The sequence below is a fragment of the Harpegnathos saltator genome, unplaced genomic scaffold (assembly GCF_003227715.2).
Source record: "Harpegnathos saltator strain DR-91 unplaced genomic scaffold, Hsal_v8.6 scaffold71, whole genome shotgun sequence".
NCBI classification, from domain to species: Eukaryota; Metazoa; Arthropoda; class Insecta; order Hymenoptera; family Formicidae; genus Harpegnathos; species Harpegnathos saltator.
The window spans coordinates 517,501-532,778 of record NW_020230549.1 but is presented as its reverse complement, the minus strand read 5'-3'; the positions used below and the strand labels follow the sequence as shown (position 1 = coordinate 532,778).

At 51.7% G+C, this 15,278-nt stretch overlaps 1 protein-coding gene across 2 annotated transcripts in view; it reads left to right on the top strand.

Annotated features, from left to right (window-relative positions):
• MICAL-like (protein) overlaps nt 1-15,278 on the top strand; it is a 38,723-nt gene that overhangs the window by 13,383 nt on the left and 10,062 nt on the right. The window contains exons 1-3 of one of the 2 annotated variants that reach the window (XM_011155016.3): nt 4,753-4,773; nt 9,582-9,670; nt 14,424-14,477. Coding sequence is in view for 1 of the 2 variants with exons in the window: in XM_011155012.3 (XP_011153314.1) it covers nt 4,595-4,773; nt 9,582-9,670 (268 nt within the window). In the remaining variant the exon portion in view is untranslated. Of the gene's footprint in view, nt 1-4,594; nt 4,774-9,581; nt 9,671-14,423; nt 14,478-15,278 lie in introns of those variants that run through there. The other variant, XM_011155012.3, reaches the window with a different exon arrangement.

Here is a 15,278-nt window from a genome sequence, read left to right as displayed (position 1 = left end):
GAATGCGCTCTTCTACACGCGGACGAGCGAATCCCGGTCTTTCTTTATCTTGTCTTCGCAAAAAGCCCCCTCGGCTCCGGCCATCGATTGTATTTTTGTCCACTCGATTCTATCGCGGCGAGATTAGGCTCTCTCTCTCTCTCTCTCTCTCTCTCTCTCAACGCAATCATAGACGCCCTCATTTCATACCGGCACGGTCGAGCTGAGACGTTCTTCTTTGAGAGTCGTCGGCAAGACTGCGACGTGAACTTACGCTCTGGAAAAATCTACGTTTGACTCGAAGGGGTGAGGAGGAGGGGAGAGAGAGAGAGAGAGAGAGAGAGAGAGAGAGGGAGCGATATTACTCTGCGTAGGAGAACAAAAAAATAGTCAAAGCGAGGGCGAATTTTTTGACGAAGGCGAACGAGCCACGAATGATGTCTCCGCGCGGGTTCCACGACCGACGAAATTCGCTTCTTCTCCTTCTCTCGTCTCTTCCTCCTGCTGCTGCTTCTCGCTCTTCTCTCTCCTTCTTCCTCTCGTTTTTCCTTTTATCACGCTCGGGATCGTTGCGAAGCCATTCTTCTTATCTCCCGCTCTCTCATTGTCTTGGCAAGTCCGACGAAATCTACTCGGACGTAAACGGCGAGGGCAGTAAAACGACGAGAAGTTTTCCTTTACCGCCTTCCGTTCCCGCGACTGAAGCGGAATTTTCTGCCCGTCCCTCTCCGCTTTCAACCCCCTCGTCCTCGAGAATCTCAAAGCGCGCGCGAGCTCCGACTCCGAGCTATTTTAACTCTCCCCCCGGCAAAGGACAAAGGTTTCGAGGCTCCTGGCGGCGGTGCGCTACACGCGCTTTAATCGTTATTGCGTTAATAAGTGCACGGGAAACGATCGGGAATTAAAGAGGCCCGCGACGCGACTTTTGCGGGGGGCCCGGCAAGCCGAGGAGGAGCTGCGCCGAGACCGGGATCGGCTGTCCCGGAAGAGTATCACGTGAGAATATCACGGTGATCTGACGGCGGGAGGGCGCGGGTGAAAGTGAAACCGACAGGTGTGCCTGCGACCGATCGAAGAGGAGAATCGCGTGTTGCGACGAGCGAGCCTTCGCGGCGCGGTGAAATTCCGCGCCGCGCCGGGGTCGCGCGTTGATTCTAATAAACCGAAATAACCGCCCACGCGTGAGAGCCGCGCGTTGCGTTGACGACGGGAGGAAACGGTGACGACGCGTTTTCCCACCTCGACGTGATTATTTCGCAAGCATTTTTAATCGGAGGATTCATCAGCCCGCTGATCCGCCCGCTAGTTCTCTCGACCTGGTAGCGAAGTTATCTTTATCGGAGGCGTAGACGCAGGCTGGGAATATTAGACGCTGAGGACATAAAAGTGAGATTATGCGTCGGTCTGGTAATTTGATTTAATTAAAAGACGCTCCGTGAATGCACAGGGAACGACGCACAGGCTGGCTCGGTGAGTTAAATATCGCTCGTTCGAGTATAACATCGCGCGATCTTTTACTACCAAGCTGTTTGGAGGATCCGTTCCGAGCGTTGAGAGGAGAAGAATAGTTGATCCCGCTGATATTACATTCATTTTCAGCGTCGGCCGTATCTCTCATTGTCCAAACGAAAAATTACTATCTCTGCGTAATGTTAGCGCAGCGGCGCTTACCGCGAGAATGCTTTCCCCGACCATGATTATTTCACCGTGCAGTCGCAAGTATCGGACACTTTTCTCTCGAGGCTCTCGCGGCCACGAGATTAGCGTCGAGCGCGCTCGCGGATAAAATATCGCCGGTGAGCCGAAGGACGGGGGGGGTGCACAAACTCGTGTGGGGCTTTTCGCGGTTGCAATAGGAGAAGAAGCATAACGGCGGGGAAGGACGGGAACGAGGAAAGGGGTGGGTTAGGTGTGGCTGGAGAAGTCTGACTCATCCAGGCGTCTCTCCCCCCTCTCTCTTCATAATGTATATAATGTATATCTGGATGAGGGGCGAGACTGTTCGTCATCTATCATCAGTTCCGCGCGCGTTCCCAGCACGCGCGAGCCGTGCAGACTCGCGGAAAAGTCTCCACAATTACAGCGCAAAGACCGCGAGAAAGAGACGCACAGAGGAAGAAGCGGAAGAACGAAGAAACCGAGATTTATGGCCGCCCGTAATCGGTACCGACGACCGATCCTTGGCGAACGAGATCCTGAATATCGCATCGCTCGAAATTTCACGGCGCTTTGCCTCGCGCTCGGCTGCGAGAGAGAGAGAGAGAGAGAGAGAGAGAGAGAGAGAGAGAGAGAGAGAGAGAGACTTCGCGCATAGCATCTCCGAAACATGTACAATGCGACCGGCATCGCGCGCGGCCTGAGCGACGTCGATTTCACGCTCTACATAAATCGCGACGAAAGTTTAACATCCGCAGCCGCTCGCTCGCGCGGGGCGCCTCGTTATCGCGGCTATCAGTCGAAGCCGGCAGAGCCGCGAGAACGGCGGCGGCGGCGGCGGCGGCGGCGAACAGGTGCTCTCGTCTTTCGACCTAGAATTTCAAGTATTACTTCAACTGCCGAGCAATATGCACCGATGCGGCTTTATGCATATCGATTTACCTAAAAGTGGAGCACTCGTGGCGGCGGCGGCGGCGGCGACGGCCCCGCCATCGGCGGATTGTAAGCGCCGCCGATGTAGGTGCTCCGCCGAAAACTGTATTATCAGTCGCGAGCGTTATCGGGAAGAGCGGTCGACGCCGTCACGGTGTGACATCAATCGTGCCGGGCACTCGCCCTGATGAAGGATGCTGCGTGCAATCTGGCCGGCTCGAGAGCGCGCGCTCGGCACCGCTCGCGGCTTTATCACGCTGCCGCGTCTTGCCGCCGGACGCGGCTCATAAGCTCCCTTCCGACGACGACCTTTCACCCACGTCGTCGTCGCTTTTCAGCGCTTTTCAGAGCCTTTGAATGCGAGATACACGGTCCCCTTGCCCCCCGCGCGCTCCGCCGCGGAATTTCTTCGCCGGCGATATTGCCGCGGCTTTTCGCGCCGCGCCGTGCTGGTCCAGCAGCAACCGGCGCTTATTGACATTGCCGTAGATATGCCAATGACTTTCTTCAGCCGGTGCCAGCGCGTTATCGAGTACTCATTCCCGAAGTCCTCGGGCCGAAATGGCGCGGCGAGCTGGTCGCTGTCCGGATAAAGGGCCGGAGTTTGACCCTGCCGAGGGCATGAAAAATTATGAAGGAGCGAACAGGCTGCGCTGTGATGGTCGATATTAAGCGCGACAATTGAACTGAAGTTCGTGGTTAGTTGAAGCTGGCGCTTGATATCTTGCCAACCCCGGGCCGTCCTTTGTACTTCGACTGAACCGGGTCTGCAGGCCCGGTAGATATTTACGTTTCGGAAACGACCGCTTCGCCGCGATAATAGTCTTCTCGAAGGACCTACCGTTCCGGTGATGCGAGCCAAGTACTCGTTCGCCATGCAAGATGAATCATACATTCGCAGAGTCTCTTTTCAGTCATGCGAAAATTGAATTACGACGTACACTCTCTACGATGCAACCCCACCGCAGCGCGCAACCCGATAGGGCCGCCTTCGCGTTTCCGGTGTATTCCGTTATACGCGGAATACACGGCGGCGGCGACACGCTACGACGATTTCAATATACGCGACAAATAACGTCGATCGACAATTGCGCGCGGCAATCGTATTCGAATATGTTGCGCGCCGCGATTTGCCGGTTGCAACACGGCGAACGCCGCCCGCGCCGGGGCGGCGTTCTCTCGTATCCGCGCTCTCCTTTCTTCGTTGCCGTATGACTGATGAGCGCGAATCGAGTTACCTGCAAAATCGCGGGGCTGATGAGAAAGAAGGAGGACGCGTCAAAAGTCGCGAGTGACTCCCGCCCGTCGTCGCGATCAGCCCTCGCTTCAGCGGCAAGGTGCCTTCGTCGTCTCGTAAATATCTCCCGAGAATTCGAAAATCCTGCGACTTTTAGAATCGAGCTGTCGCCTGATTAATTCATTTCGCCGTCTCGTCAAGCGTCTGACGGCTGAACGTTTTTTCTCTCACGAGACCCCTTTCACGTCGATGAGATATATTTGGAGACGGGGGACGCATGTTATCTAAACACATTCGTCTGAGTCGTTCGACTCAGCCTACTGTGTGTGATTAAAATTATCGACGATATCGTCGCGTGACAATTACTTCTCGAGATGCGCAGAATCGCGAGCGGCCGCGGATGTTCCTTCAGATGAAGACCGAGCGTATACATAAGCATGTCGTTTGCAAGATTACTCGGCGCGCCGCGACCTACCGTTTATTTGTATCGTCTTTAATGAAAAAAGCGATTCCCACGGAGTGCTCCCACAGCGGGGTCGACAGGGGCTCTCACTAATTCAAGGAATCTTTTTTACACATCCGACGCTCTTTCATCGGCTTGACCTTCGGCGGCGAATAAATGTGGACGATGTACCGCGAAGTTATATGTCGAAGTAACGAACAGTGGGAGATTTCTCACTTATGCAGAAGGATAAAACCGGCGCCGGGCTGCGCCGTGTCACCTCGGCCCTTCTTCGTACTTCTTGCCGCATCCTGCTGATTTTCTTCCCTCTCTTGTCTCGGTTGCAGCGACTTCAACAGCCTGAACAAGGACGACGTGTACGGGAACAACGAGCTCGCGTTCAGAACAGCCGAGCAACATCTCGGGATTCCCGCGCTGCTGGACGCCGAGGACATGGCGTCGTGCACGGTGCCCGATCGATTGTCGATTCTCACCTACCTCTCGCAGTTCTACCAAACTTTCGGAGGTGAGTGCGCGATATCTGCCGATAGCTCGGAAACGAGTCAGCGAGTTCACGTTCGGCCGCAAAAAGATGAGAACAAGGTGGAGAAACCGAGGGGGGAGGAAAAAGAACCGGGCGAAGAGGCAACGAGGAACGCTTCTTCCCTCTTGCGCTCTATAACAGCCGCCTTAGGACATCTCTCGTATCTCGAGCGAGGTCGCTCGAGCGAGAATAACGCTGGGTGGTTCGCAGCGGTGTTTTCTCCTCTCCTCTCGTTCGATTCGATTGATTATTCTCGGATTGCGATTCATTCACTCGCCGTGTCGCATTGTCGCTATAATAAATGCTCGAAACCGAAATAACAGCCCCATCGCGCGCGCATGTGCTCCCTCTTTCTCTCTCTCGCTCTCACACGTCCAAGCGCATCCATCGGTGGTGGCGTTCGCATTTGGCAGCCCTCATATTTTTTTCACAAGACACTCGGATCTGACCCAAATAAGTCCGTCGCGCGGATACTCGTCTTCGGGTGAGCAAGTGATGGTGGGAGGAGGGGAGATGTGTGCGACGCGCGCTTCTGGTGGCAGTTTTTGTTCTCAATCTGGCTATCGACCGCCCAGCGCTCTTTTCATCGCTCTTCGCTAGACAGCTCTATCCGATACAGTCCTGCCGGAAAGTACGTCAACGGGAGGCTTTTTTACTCCATTCCCCCTAAGAAAAGCGCGATTATGCTAGCGCCGCGTCGCTGCTGCTGCTGCTTCTTCTTCTTCTTCTTCTTCTTCTTCTTCTTCTTCTTCTTCTTCTTCTTCTTCTTCTTCTTCTTCTTCTTTTTCTTCTTCTTCTTCTTTTTCTTCTTCTTCTTCTTCTTCTTTTTCTTCTTCTTCTTCTTCATCTTTTCCTCCTCCCGGTGTGTACCGTTATTTTTACGGGAAACGTAATTTACGTAATTCGCCGCTTCCTCGCTCGACAAGAGAGGAAAAGAGAGAATCGAGCCGAGGAAGCGGGGATCGAGCGAGAGGAGGGCGAAGCATGCAAAAATGTCGCTTCCCGAGCTTCTCGGAGCAGAGTCGCACCGAAAACGAGGGAAAATCCAGTCGAAGCGACGGCGAAGACGCCTCACTCGGAATCGCGCCGCATCACCGGATGTTTCGCCGAAGTCGCAGAATGAGTCTTAATCGACGCGAGCGGCGCGGTGGTGAAATGCTTCAGCCGATTATCGCGAATTTGTTCCGGCGAAACGACAAAGTGTGTATCGGAATCGCTCTTCAATTTCCAATAAAATGTTCATTCGACGACCCCGAGTGGACAGTTGGAGCTCTGCGCGAGTGAAAAGTCGCTCGAATTCGAGTGACCCGGCGGCTGTCACTCCGCCTCTTTCGAGCGGAATTTCACCTGGAGAAGTCCCGAAAGTAAGCGGATCGATCACAGTCGTTTCAGTACTTCGACGGCATCACAGTCTTTGCATTCTCGATAATTCACGAGTGTGATCGATCGATTCCGTTCGCTGAATACTCTACAATTTTGCGCACACGCAGAATATCGTGTCTCTGTGTGCGTGTGTGTGCGTGTGTGTGTGTGTGTGTATATCTCCGTTTCTCTCCTCTCCCTTCATCCGTCAATTCGCCCGATTCGCCCGGGGTGAAAAAAAAGACGGCTGTATCGGCACGCGCATCGTGTTCGCTTTCAGGTGAAAATCAGGCGATCCCGATCGACAGGTATCGTGACGTTTGAAACGTCGCGACACGTTAACGTTTCGCGCGAGATCGTTGTTAAATGGGCCGAATAGACTACACAGATCGGACTCGTGTCAGCGATCGCTTTCTAGCTCTCTCTCCGCTTCGCGGGCCGACGTCTCTCTCTCTCTCTCTCTCTCTCTCTCTCTCTCTCTCTCTCTCTCTCTCTCTCTCTCTCTCTCTCTCTCTCTCTCTCTCTCTCTCTCTCTCTCTCTCTCGCAATTGTCCCTCCGATTAGTATCTCGCGCGGCGACGTGTGTCGCGGAAGTCGCAGGCGTGCCCGTGAGGTCGGTATTTGCTCCAATAACGTCACGGAATTTTGAAACGCGAGGTATACAAGCTGTCCTAAAAATCACACTCTTTCTCCTGTCTTTCTTTCTCTCTTGCTCGCCCAGCTGGGACGTTTGTCGGCGAACATAGAGCCGATTTGTTCACCACGATATATCTCACTCTGCGGACGTGGTAATTTTATATTTTAAGTTCATTTTGTTTGCTTTTTAACGTGTGTTGGCGATAAACATTTCAACTACGAGTTTTTCTCTCTCTCTCTCTCTCTCTCTCTCTCTTTCTCTCTCTCCCTATCTCTGTGTCTGACGACGCTCGGCGCTGAACTAATATTTAATTCGTCATCCTTATCGGCTCTCGCGCGCTTGATCTTGATTATCAAGGACGCGCGCGCGATTGCCGGCTGTCCGATCGCGCGACGGCAGGATGACTTTGAAAATTTGAGTAGCCACTTGTTGAGCCGCCGCAAGATTTGCATTCTTTTTCCGCGGTCTTTTTCACCGCTCCCATCGCGATTGGAAAATAGCTGCTGTGCTGCCAGCGGCAGCAGACCAGAGCGGCACCGCCCGTCAGACCAGCATCGACCACGTTATCATTTGCAACCACTTGTTGAACCAAAGGTTATTACACGCATCGTAATAATTCGCTTATCGTTATTCGCGATAAATACAAATATTCAGACCTTATCTCTCTCTTCTCCCCATTTTCTCCGGAAAGCCCCGCACCGCATCGCAGCGAACGTAACAGATCGCGCAGATCGCAATCTCGTTTCGCATCGTTGATCGCGCGCGTCCGTCTCACCGTCAGAATGTGTGCGTACGTGCGCGCGTGCATGCGTGCGTTCATTCCTCGACGACGCGTCTCGCGAGAGAGGAGGTCGCGCGTCAATTATTCGGCTCGTAGCCGGCGCGAAATCGCGCACTCGCCTCGCTTTGAACGTCGTCACCCGCGGCGTTTCGTTACGCAAAAGTGTCGATGTTATAACGCGTCTTTCTCTCTCTCTCTCTCTCTCTCTCTCTCTCTCTCTCTCTCTCTCTCTCTCTCTCTCTCTCTCTCTCTCTCTCTCTCTCTCTCTCTCTCTCTCTCTCTTTCTCTCTCTCTTTCTCTCTCTCTCTCTCTCTCTCTCTCTCTCTCGTTCTCCCTTCCTCGCGGTCTCTAATCTCTCGCCTCCGTCGCCTTGCCGCTCCACCTCCTGCGATCGTGATTACTCGCGATTGCGAAAGGGGAAGTGCGTCATTTGCTGGAATAATACCCGCGCAGGTATTTCGATCTTACGCGCCGTCGTCGTCGTTGCGGATCTGCGACGAACGTGCGACCTCATTAAGAACAGTCTCTCTCTTTCTCTCTCTCTCTCTCTCTTTCTCTCTCTCTCTCTCTCTCTCTCTCTCTCTCTTTCTCTCTCTCGCGCGCGCGCGCTCTCTTAGGTTTCTAATCCTATGGATTTTCAGCACGCTGGATTAACCGTCCCGTTAACCTTTGCACGTCGCGATTAATCGCAATCGAGGGAGCTGCGATCGGCTCCTCTATTCTGGCTGTGTTCTCGGTAAATGCCTGCTCGCTTGCAAATTAACGCGATCGCGAGGACTCTATCCCGTTTCTGAAATCACTACCTGCTGGCACGAGGAAATTGCCATATCGCTCGAGTAGTCAACGTCCTCCGCAGCTACTCTGTACAGCTGCATTAGACATTCTGGGATAGAATCTCGGTGCTTCTGTTAATGGACGAACCGCAGACGTGTTAGACGTTAGTTTTGCATTAGCGAGTCGATGAAGTTACGTTACGTCGCTCGTTCATCATCGTAGCGAGCGCTCTTGATTCTGTCACCGTTGTTTTTTTTTTCCCCCTCTAAATTCGGCACGTCGGACGATTTTGTAAAATTGGAATTTACATCGTTCGTTGAAAGGACGAATTTAGTGGAAAATAAGGATCTCAGATGTGCCAGATGAAACAAAATATCAGGCTAATGAGAATGTAAATCACATATAAACGTACGTTTATTTACGTTTAATTACGCGATGCAAGAATCTGTTGCGCGAACGTGGCTTCTCCGGGCATCTCTGCGATAAATTTGCTGAACAACGGCTTATTCGATTAAAATAATATTCCGATTCGCAAGTTGAACGATTCGTCGTCGGGGAGAGACAACGCGGAGAGACATGCAGAGAGATGTGGATTTTCGGTGTTTCGGCGATTGAAAGTCGATTCGCATGGATGTATAAGCGAGCAACTTTACTCGCATTCGCCCCGAGAGTTCACGGGTTTACTTCTCCGTCGGCTCGCAGGAAAAAAGTCAATATTGTTCCAACAAAAGCGTATTTCCGCCCGCATTCGTTCGGACTAAAGCGTACCGACCGACAATAGCGCGGTCACTTCCGGCTCACAACGCATACATATTCATGTCACGAAGGAAAGTTGTACAGGACGTTCCATAAACCACATCAGCGTTCTGTCGAAGCGGCTACATCTCGCTTTGGAAAGTTGCTCGTGTCCGGACGTGATTTATCTTTTAAATAAGCTTCCTCTCGCCGTCCATTATCATAACTTCGTCGCCGAGAGAGGCGAATTACGCCCGCGCGCCGGCGAGTTTCCGCGGAACTCCTCAGATTTCGCCGCTAATAATCGTCATTACCGATCAAAAGGTCAATTCGGCTCTTGGCGCCGGCGCCGGCGCGGTGTGGCAGCAAGAATTTCAGCTTTTCACTCAACGATCATAGGATGAAGGAACTCGATTCGTTCTTATTATGAATTGTTTTTCAACGAGGCGCGACTACCGCGACGACGAAGTGATCGAAGCAACGTCGGCATTTCTGTTGCAGGATCCTCGCCGAGTCGTTTGGCGACCAACAGAACGACCGAAAGTACCGACGAGAGGATCGCCCCTGTTCCGGAATCTCCTAAACAAAAGGTACGCCATTTTACAATTACGATCACAGTCAGTCAGTCGATCGATCGATCGATCGACCGATCGGAGCAGACACGCTTCTCGTAACTTTCTTTTGCCGGCTCCCCCCTCCCCTATTCTTTTCTCCATCATTATACGTAATTTTACAAAGTAATCTTGTAAATCGCGGGCTTGCGGAAGGAGGAAGGAAGCTCTCTCTCAAGCTTTTCCAGAGCGGAGAACTCTCATCACGTCGTAACACATTGAGTGGTGTAACGCATCGTCCGCGCGTATAAACTTACTTTCATATAATTAATTGCTTATTTTGTGCTCCGCGTACTTCAATATAATTTAACTTGTGAAACAAAAACGGGCGCGCGCGCACATATGTGGAAGGGATAGCCGCGCGCCGCTTCTGCAATTCGCTTTATTCATGCGGCGTGTCTCTTCCTCTTTTTTTTTTCTATTTTTCCTCTTGATTCTCTCATGTTTTATTTTCAAGCACGACAGCGTGAATTATTAAACAAGCCATGCGTCTCGTCCAGCGAGCGCCGCGACCGGATAAACTTTTAATAAACCGCGTGTTTAATTCTTAATAATATCTTTGACACTCAACGTGTTAATCATTGGCTGCGTTCAGTAGAACAAAATGATCAGTGAGCGCTTAATGATTATTGTCTGTGATTGAAGCATTCTTTTAGATTTTTCATAGACCCAGAAGTATTTACCAATCAGGAGTGAGAATCACTAAGCGCTCACTGATCACTTTGTTCTGCTGAACGCAGCCACTTTCTTCCTGTTTTCTGTTCTCTTTTCTTCTCATTCTCTCTCTCTCTCTCTCTCTCTCTCATTCTCTCTCTCTCTCTCTCTCTCTCTTTTTTCTTCTCTCTCACTTTACTCACGTATCGCGTATTCATTGCGAGACTGGTCGATCCACCTCGCGGATTCATTTTCAAAAGGCGGAAGTGGACACGCGCGCAGAGCTCAAATTCGGAGTTTTTTCTCACGCTTACGGAAACCGAAAAGAAGATTCTCGAGAGGAGAGCACACCGTTAACGAATTGCAATTCGGCTCGGCATCCGTTCGTCGACGAGCGACGACGACAACGGCGGCGGCGGCGGCGGCGGCGCGTGGTTTACCTTGACATCGGCGTCATCGCGCGCATTGTAACAACATCGGCAACGACAAATGTCATCGTCGGCGTTTGTGTAATCGCATATACGCGTGTACATTATCGACACAGTCCCTCCTCCTCCTCCTGCTCCTCCTCTATCCCTCTCCTCTCGTCTTCTCTCCAGTGCCTCTTTTGATGTGCGCCCTTTTTCCATTATCTCTTGCTTAATGACCGACCGAAGATGAGATGAGATGAGAGAGAGAGAGAGAGAGAGGGAGAGAGAGGGAGAGAGAGGAGGATGAAAGAGCTAGAACGTAGGCAAGAAGAGGCGGCAGGCTCGACGGCACGATCATCGCACACATAGTCGCACGCATACGAACGATCGATTGTGCTCTTTTGTGTGTCAAGTACACTCCCACAGCGAGAGATGCATAAATTTTATGTGTTCGGTAGCTTGGTATTGACAACGATAAATGGGCGTGTATAATGTTATGCAATGTGAAACTACACAGAGAGAACGATTTAGTTGAATTTAACAAATGCTTATTTTGAATAGTCCAAATAAATTTTTTGATTGATCGAACGAAGTTTTGTTTGACGCAACAAAAATATTTTGTTGTCAGCTTAGTTCCAACGAAATGTTTTTGTTGCGTCAAACAAAATTTTGTTCGATCAATCAAAAAATTTATTTTGACCATTCCAAATAAGCATTTGTCAGATTCAATTAAATCGTTCTCTCTGTGTAGGAAAGAGAGAAACAGAAAAAGAGAGAGAAAGAGAGAGAGAGAGAGAGAGAGAGAGAAAGCGACGTTTGTGGTCACGTGAAACTGTGAAATCTCCCTTTTTCTCCTTCTTTTTCTTCTTTTCTTCTTTTTTTTCTTCGTCATCTTGTTCTCCCCTTTCGGCAGCTTGCATTCTCTTGCGAATAATCAATTGGCACTGGTCGATGTCCGAGGATGTATGTGTTGATTCTACGTGTATATGTCTCTGTCTGCCGTGTGACAATGTGAAAGATCCTGTTTGATGTCCGTTTTTCCTTTATCGCGTTCTCGCGGGTTGAAGATTTCGCGGCGGAAGGGAGAGAGGGCGGATTTTGACTGTGCCGAGCCCTCGTCCGAGATGAAAATTCGCATGTCCGCGGATCGTCCGCGGCGGAATCCTCTTCCTCCACGTCGTGGAGAAGGGGCAAAAATAAAGAACACACCAAAGGTCACGAAGAGAAGCCTCGAAGAGGGAGGGGAGGGGGGCAGGAGGAGAAACACGCCGGTTGGCGTGTACGGTATCCGTGTTTCCGAGGATCCATTTAGCCGGTGATTTCGCGGCCAACAATGACCGCTTCTGTCAGTCATTCCGGCCGTCTTCGTGATCCCGATTCCAGGCTCTTCCTCGTACTCACTTACTTACCGCAGCCCGCTATTGCTACCTAGACCGGTACCGTAGAATCGTCCTTAATAAGCGGTCGCGAGAGCATTTGCATTCGTCGGTACAGTGCACGCGAAGGAAAGAAGAGGAGGAGAGTAAGACGCGTGGCGAAAAATTCGGACCGAACGAGTCGCGGGTGAAAAACGAGTTCCCTCGTCAGCGTATTAAAAATAATCTCGATCCCGGAAATCCCTCGTATCTTATCAGATCGTCCGGCGACCGCAAACGTTACGATGGATTTTTCTTCGTCCGTCCACAGTCGGTCTTTTTATTCTCAATCTCGACAGAGAGAGAGAGAGAGAGAGAGAGAGAGAGAGAGAGAGAGAGAGAGAGGGAGAGAGAGAGAGAGAGAGAGAGAGAGAGAGAGAGGGAGGGAGAGAGAGAGAGAGAGAGAGAGAGAGAGAGAGGGAGGGAGAGAGAGAGAGAGAGAGAGAGAGAGAGAGAGAGAGAGAGAGAGAGAGAGAGAGAGAGAGAGAGAGAGAGAGAGAGAGAGAGAGAGAGAGAGAGGACGTTCCATTCTTCGTCGTGGATCCTTTTAACATCGCGTGCCTCCGTACCTAAAGCCTCGATTTAAAGTTCCATTAAATCCCGAGATTGACTAAACGATACGATTTCGTCATCCGTTTGCGCTCTTGGAGCGTATTTTTGCGATGAAGAGAGAAACGGGGATCCTTCTCTCCTTCGATCGCCCGTTACGTTCTCCTGGAGAGCCGCCGAGCCGTTTTCGCCGGAGGAAAAGTCGAGCCCGTAATCACGGGGGAATCCGTCGTTAAAATTAAGGTCGTGCGATTCATGGCGACGCTACACCCCGGGTGCCACGAGCAAACACCCGTCAGCACACTCGGCCGAATACCTCTCTCGCGCGCCGTCCCCGAGGTACTTTGTATATCCTTCGCACTAATTACCCTTATCGTCGCCGCCGCCGTGGACTTTGCTCGTTCGTTTCGCTGTCGAAGCTCGACCCACATGCGGCGAGTTTTCCCGTTCGAGGATCCCATCGATCAGTCGGTCCGCGTGCTGAATCGCTTATAATGCACGTCCGTTTCGCAAAGTCGACGAATTTCCGCAAAGTAGAGGCGGGAGAGAGTGAGAGAGAGAGAGAGAGAGAGAGAGAGAGAGAGAGAGAGAGAGAGAGAACGAGAGACATTGCTCGTGTGCACGTATGACTTCTTCACGTCGGCCTGTCGAAAGAGCAGAAGACATGACGTGGGCAGATATTGCATTGTTCTGGAAAAAAAGTGGAATTCGGAATATGGAACAATTCTCCGAAGGCTAGTAGAATCTCGAGTATTATTTGATTTTTATTCTTCCTCAAGTCCGTCCGGATGTATTATATTCTTCCTTGATTAACGGGCTCATCATCCTTTTGGGACCTCGCAAAAAAAAAGAATAACTACCGAAAAGAAAAGAAATGTTTCACGCGTGAAATTTATTCGTTTATTTCAACGTTATCGTACTCTTTTTGAAAAAGATACAATCAATAACGAAATAGTCACGTACCGTTGTTGCAAATTATTTCGGCAAAATATTTTGTATTTTTCGGTGCGCGCATTATCGGGGTGTCGATGTCATCGCCACTTTTCAAAGCGATATCGCGCGCTTACAATATTTTCAAAACGGATTGCATTTCTGCAGACTTCGCTTTATGATGTGCAGCAATCTCTCGGAAAGCTCTCGTTCCGGATCACGAAGCGCCGATTTTCCGAGACAATGCATGTCGCCAAGCGTGACGCGCGCGCGTTTTCGCGACGAGCGCGAGCCCGGTTTCGTGCGTCCGTCCCGATTATCATAACCACCTGCCATAGTTTCAAACCGACACGCGTGAGTCACGCGGCGAGGCCGTCCGCGGTTGCGTGTATATGTGTGTGTGTGTGGGTGTGTGCCTTTTTTCTTTCCCGTCTTTTTATCGTACACTTCCGACGTCCATCGCTCGTCGCATCGGTTGGCGGCGTGTCGCAGTATCGGGAGCGTATTCCGCTGGCTGTTGTCGCAATCGCCTCGCTGATCGGCCGAGGTAAAACGGCAAAGTCAAAGCGAATGCACGCACACACGCACGCACGCACGAGTGCGCGCAAGTGCCACCGGTAGAGACAGCAGTACGTCCGCGGACGATCCGCGCGTTAAGCCACCGGCCGGGGAGTTGTCGTCATCGCTCGTCCTCGCATCGAAACGTGTGTCAATCCGCCCCCTTCGCCGCCCCCGCCGCCCCCATCTCTCTCATCGTTTATTTTTGTTCTCCAGGAGGAAAGCTTGGACTTAATGGGGCAATATAAACCTGAAATATTCTGCTAGAAGGTAATTTCGCTTTGTCGTTATTGTTTTGCTTGCCTTGATGGTCGATCGTTGGGTAACTGCATGTTGGCATGCTCCGAAATGCGCGCGCACACACACATACACACACACGCACCCGCGCGCGCGTATACATAACGCACACAGACATATGCATGCGCGCGCGCGCGCACACACACGCACGCACGCACGCACGCACGCACGCACGCACACAGGCCGCCGCATCGTTGCCGCACGGTATTCGTCCGATGGAAATATCGGCCGGTGATTCGAGACGGACCGGGCTCGCCGGATTGTGAAAATGATTTGAACGGCGGTCCGTTAATAATGAGATTCTCAAAAGTGGAACTGGAGCGGCCGGGCATGCGTTCGCGTGCAATCACTCGCGCCTTCCCCGAGATGAAGGGGGTTGAGAAGAGAGGGATGATGATGCGAGGCTCGCGCGCGAGCGAATTCGCGCTCGAGAGAGTCACCTCCGCGACGGGAGAGGAACGTCGTCGGCGTCGTCGCGGAGGCGCGCACGAGCGGGGAATAGCGTCTCGTTGTTATTCCTCGTAGAAATCGTCACGTTTCCCCGTGTCATGCTGGCTAACGACACTCGGAGGGACGCGCCACGTGTATTATTCATCGTGCGTTCCGCGTTTCTTTTTCTTTACCACAGGACGACGCGGCATACGGGAGGCTCGAGTATCCGGCGGATCCGTTCGCGCGACTGGAGAATGGCTCTTAGACGTGAAATATCTTCCGTGTGGCACCTCGAAGGCGTCACGAATGACGCTCGATGAGAGTCCTTCGAGTCTGCCTCTG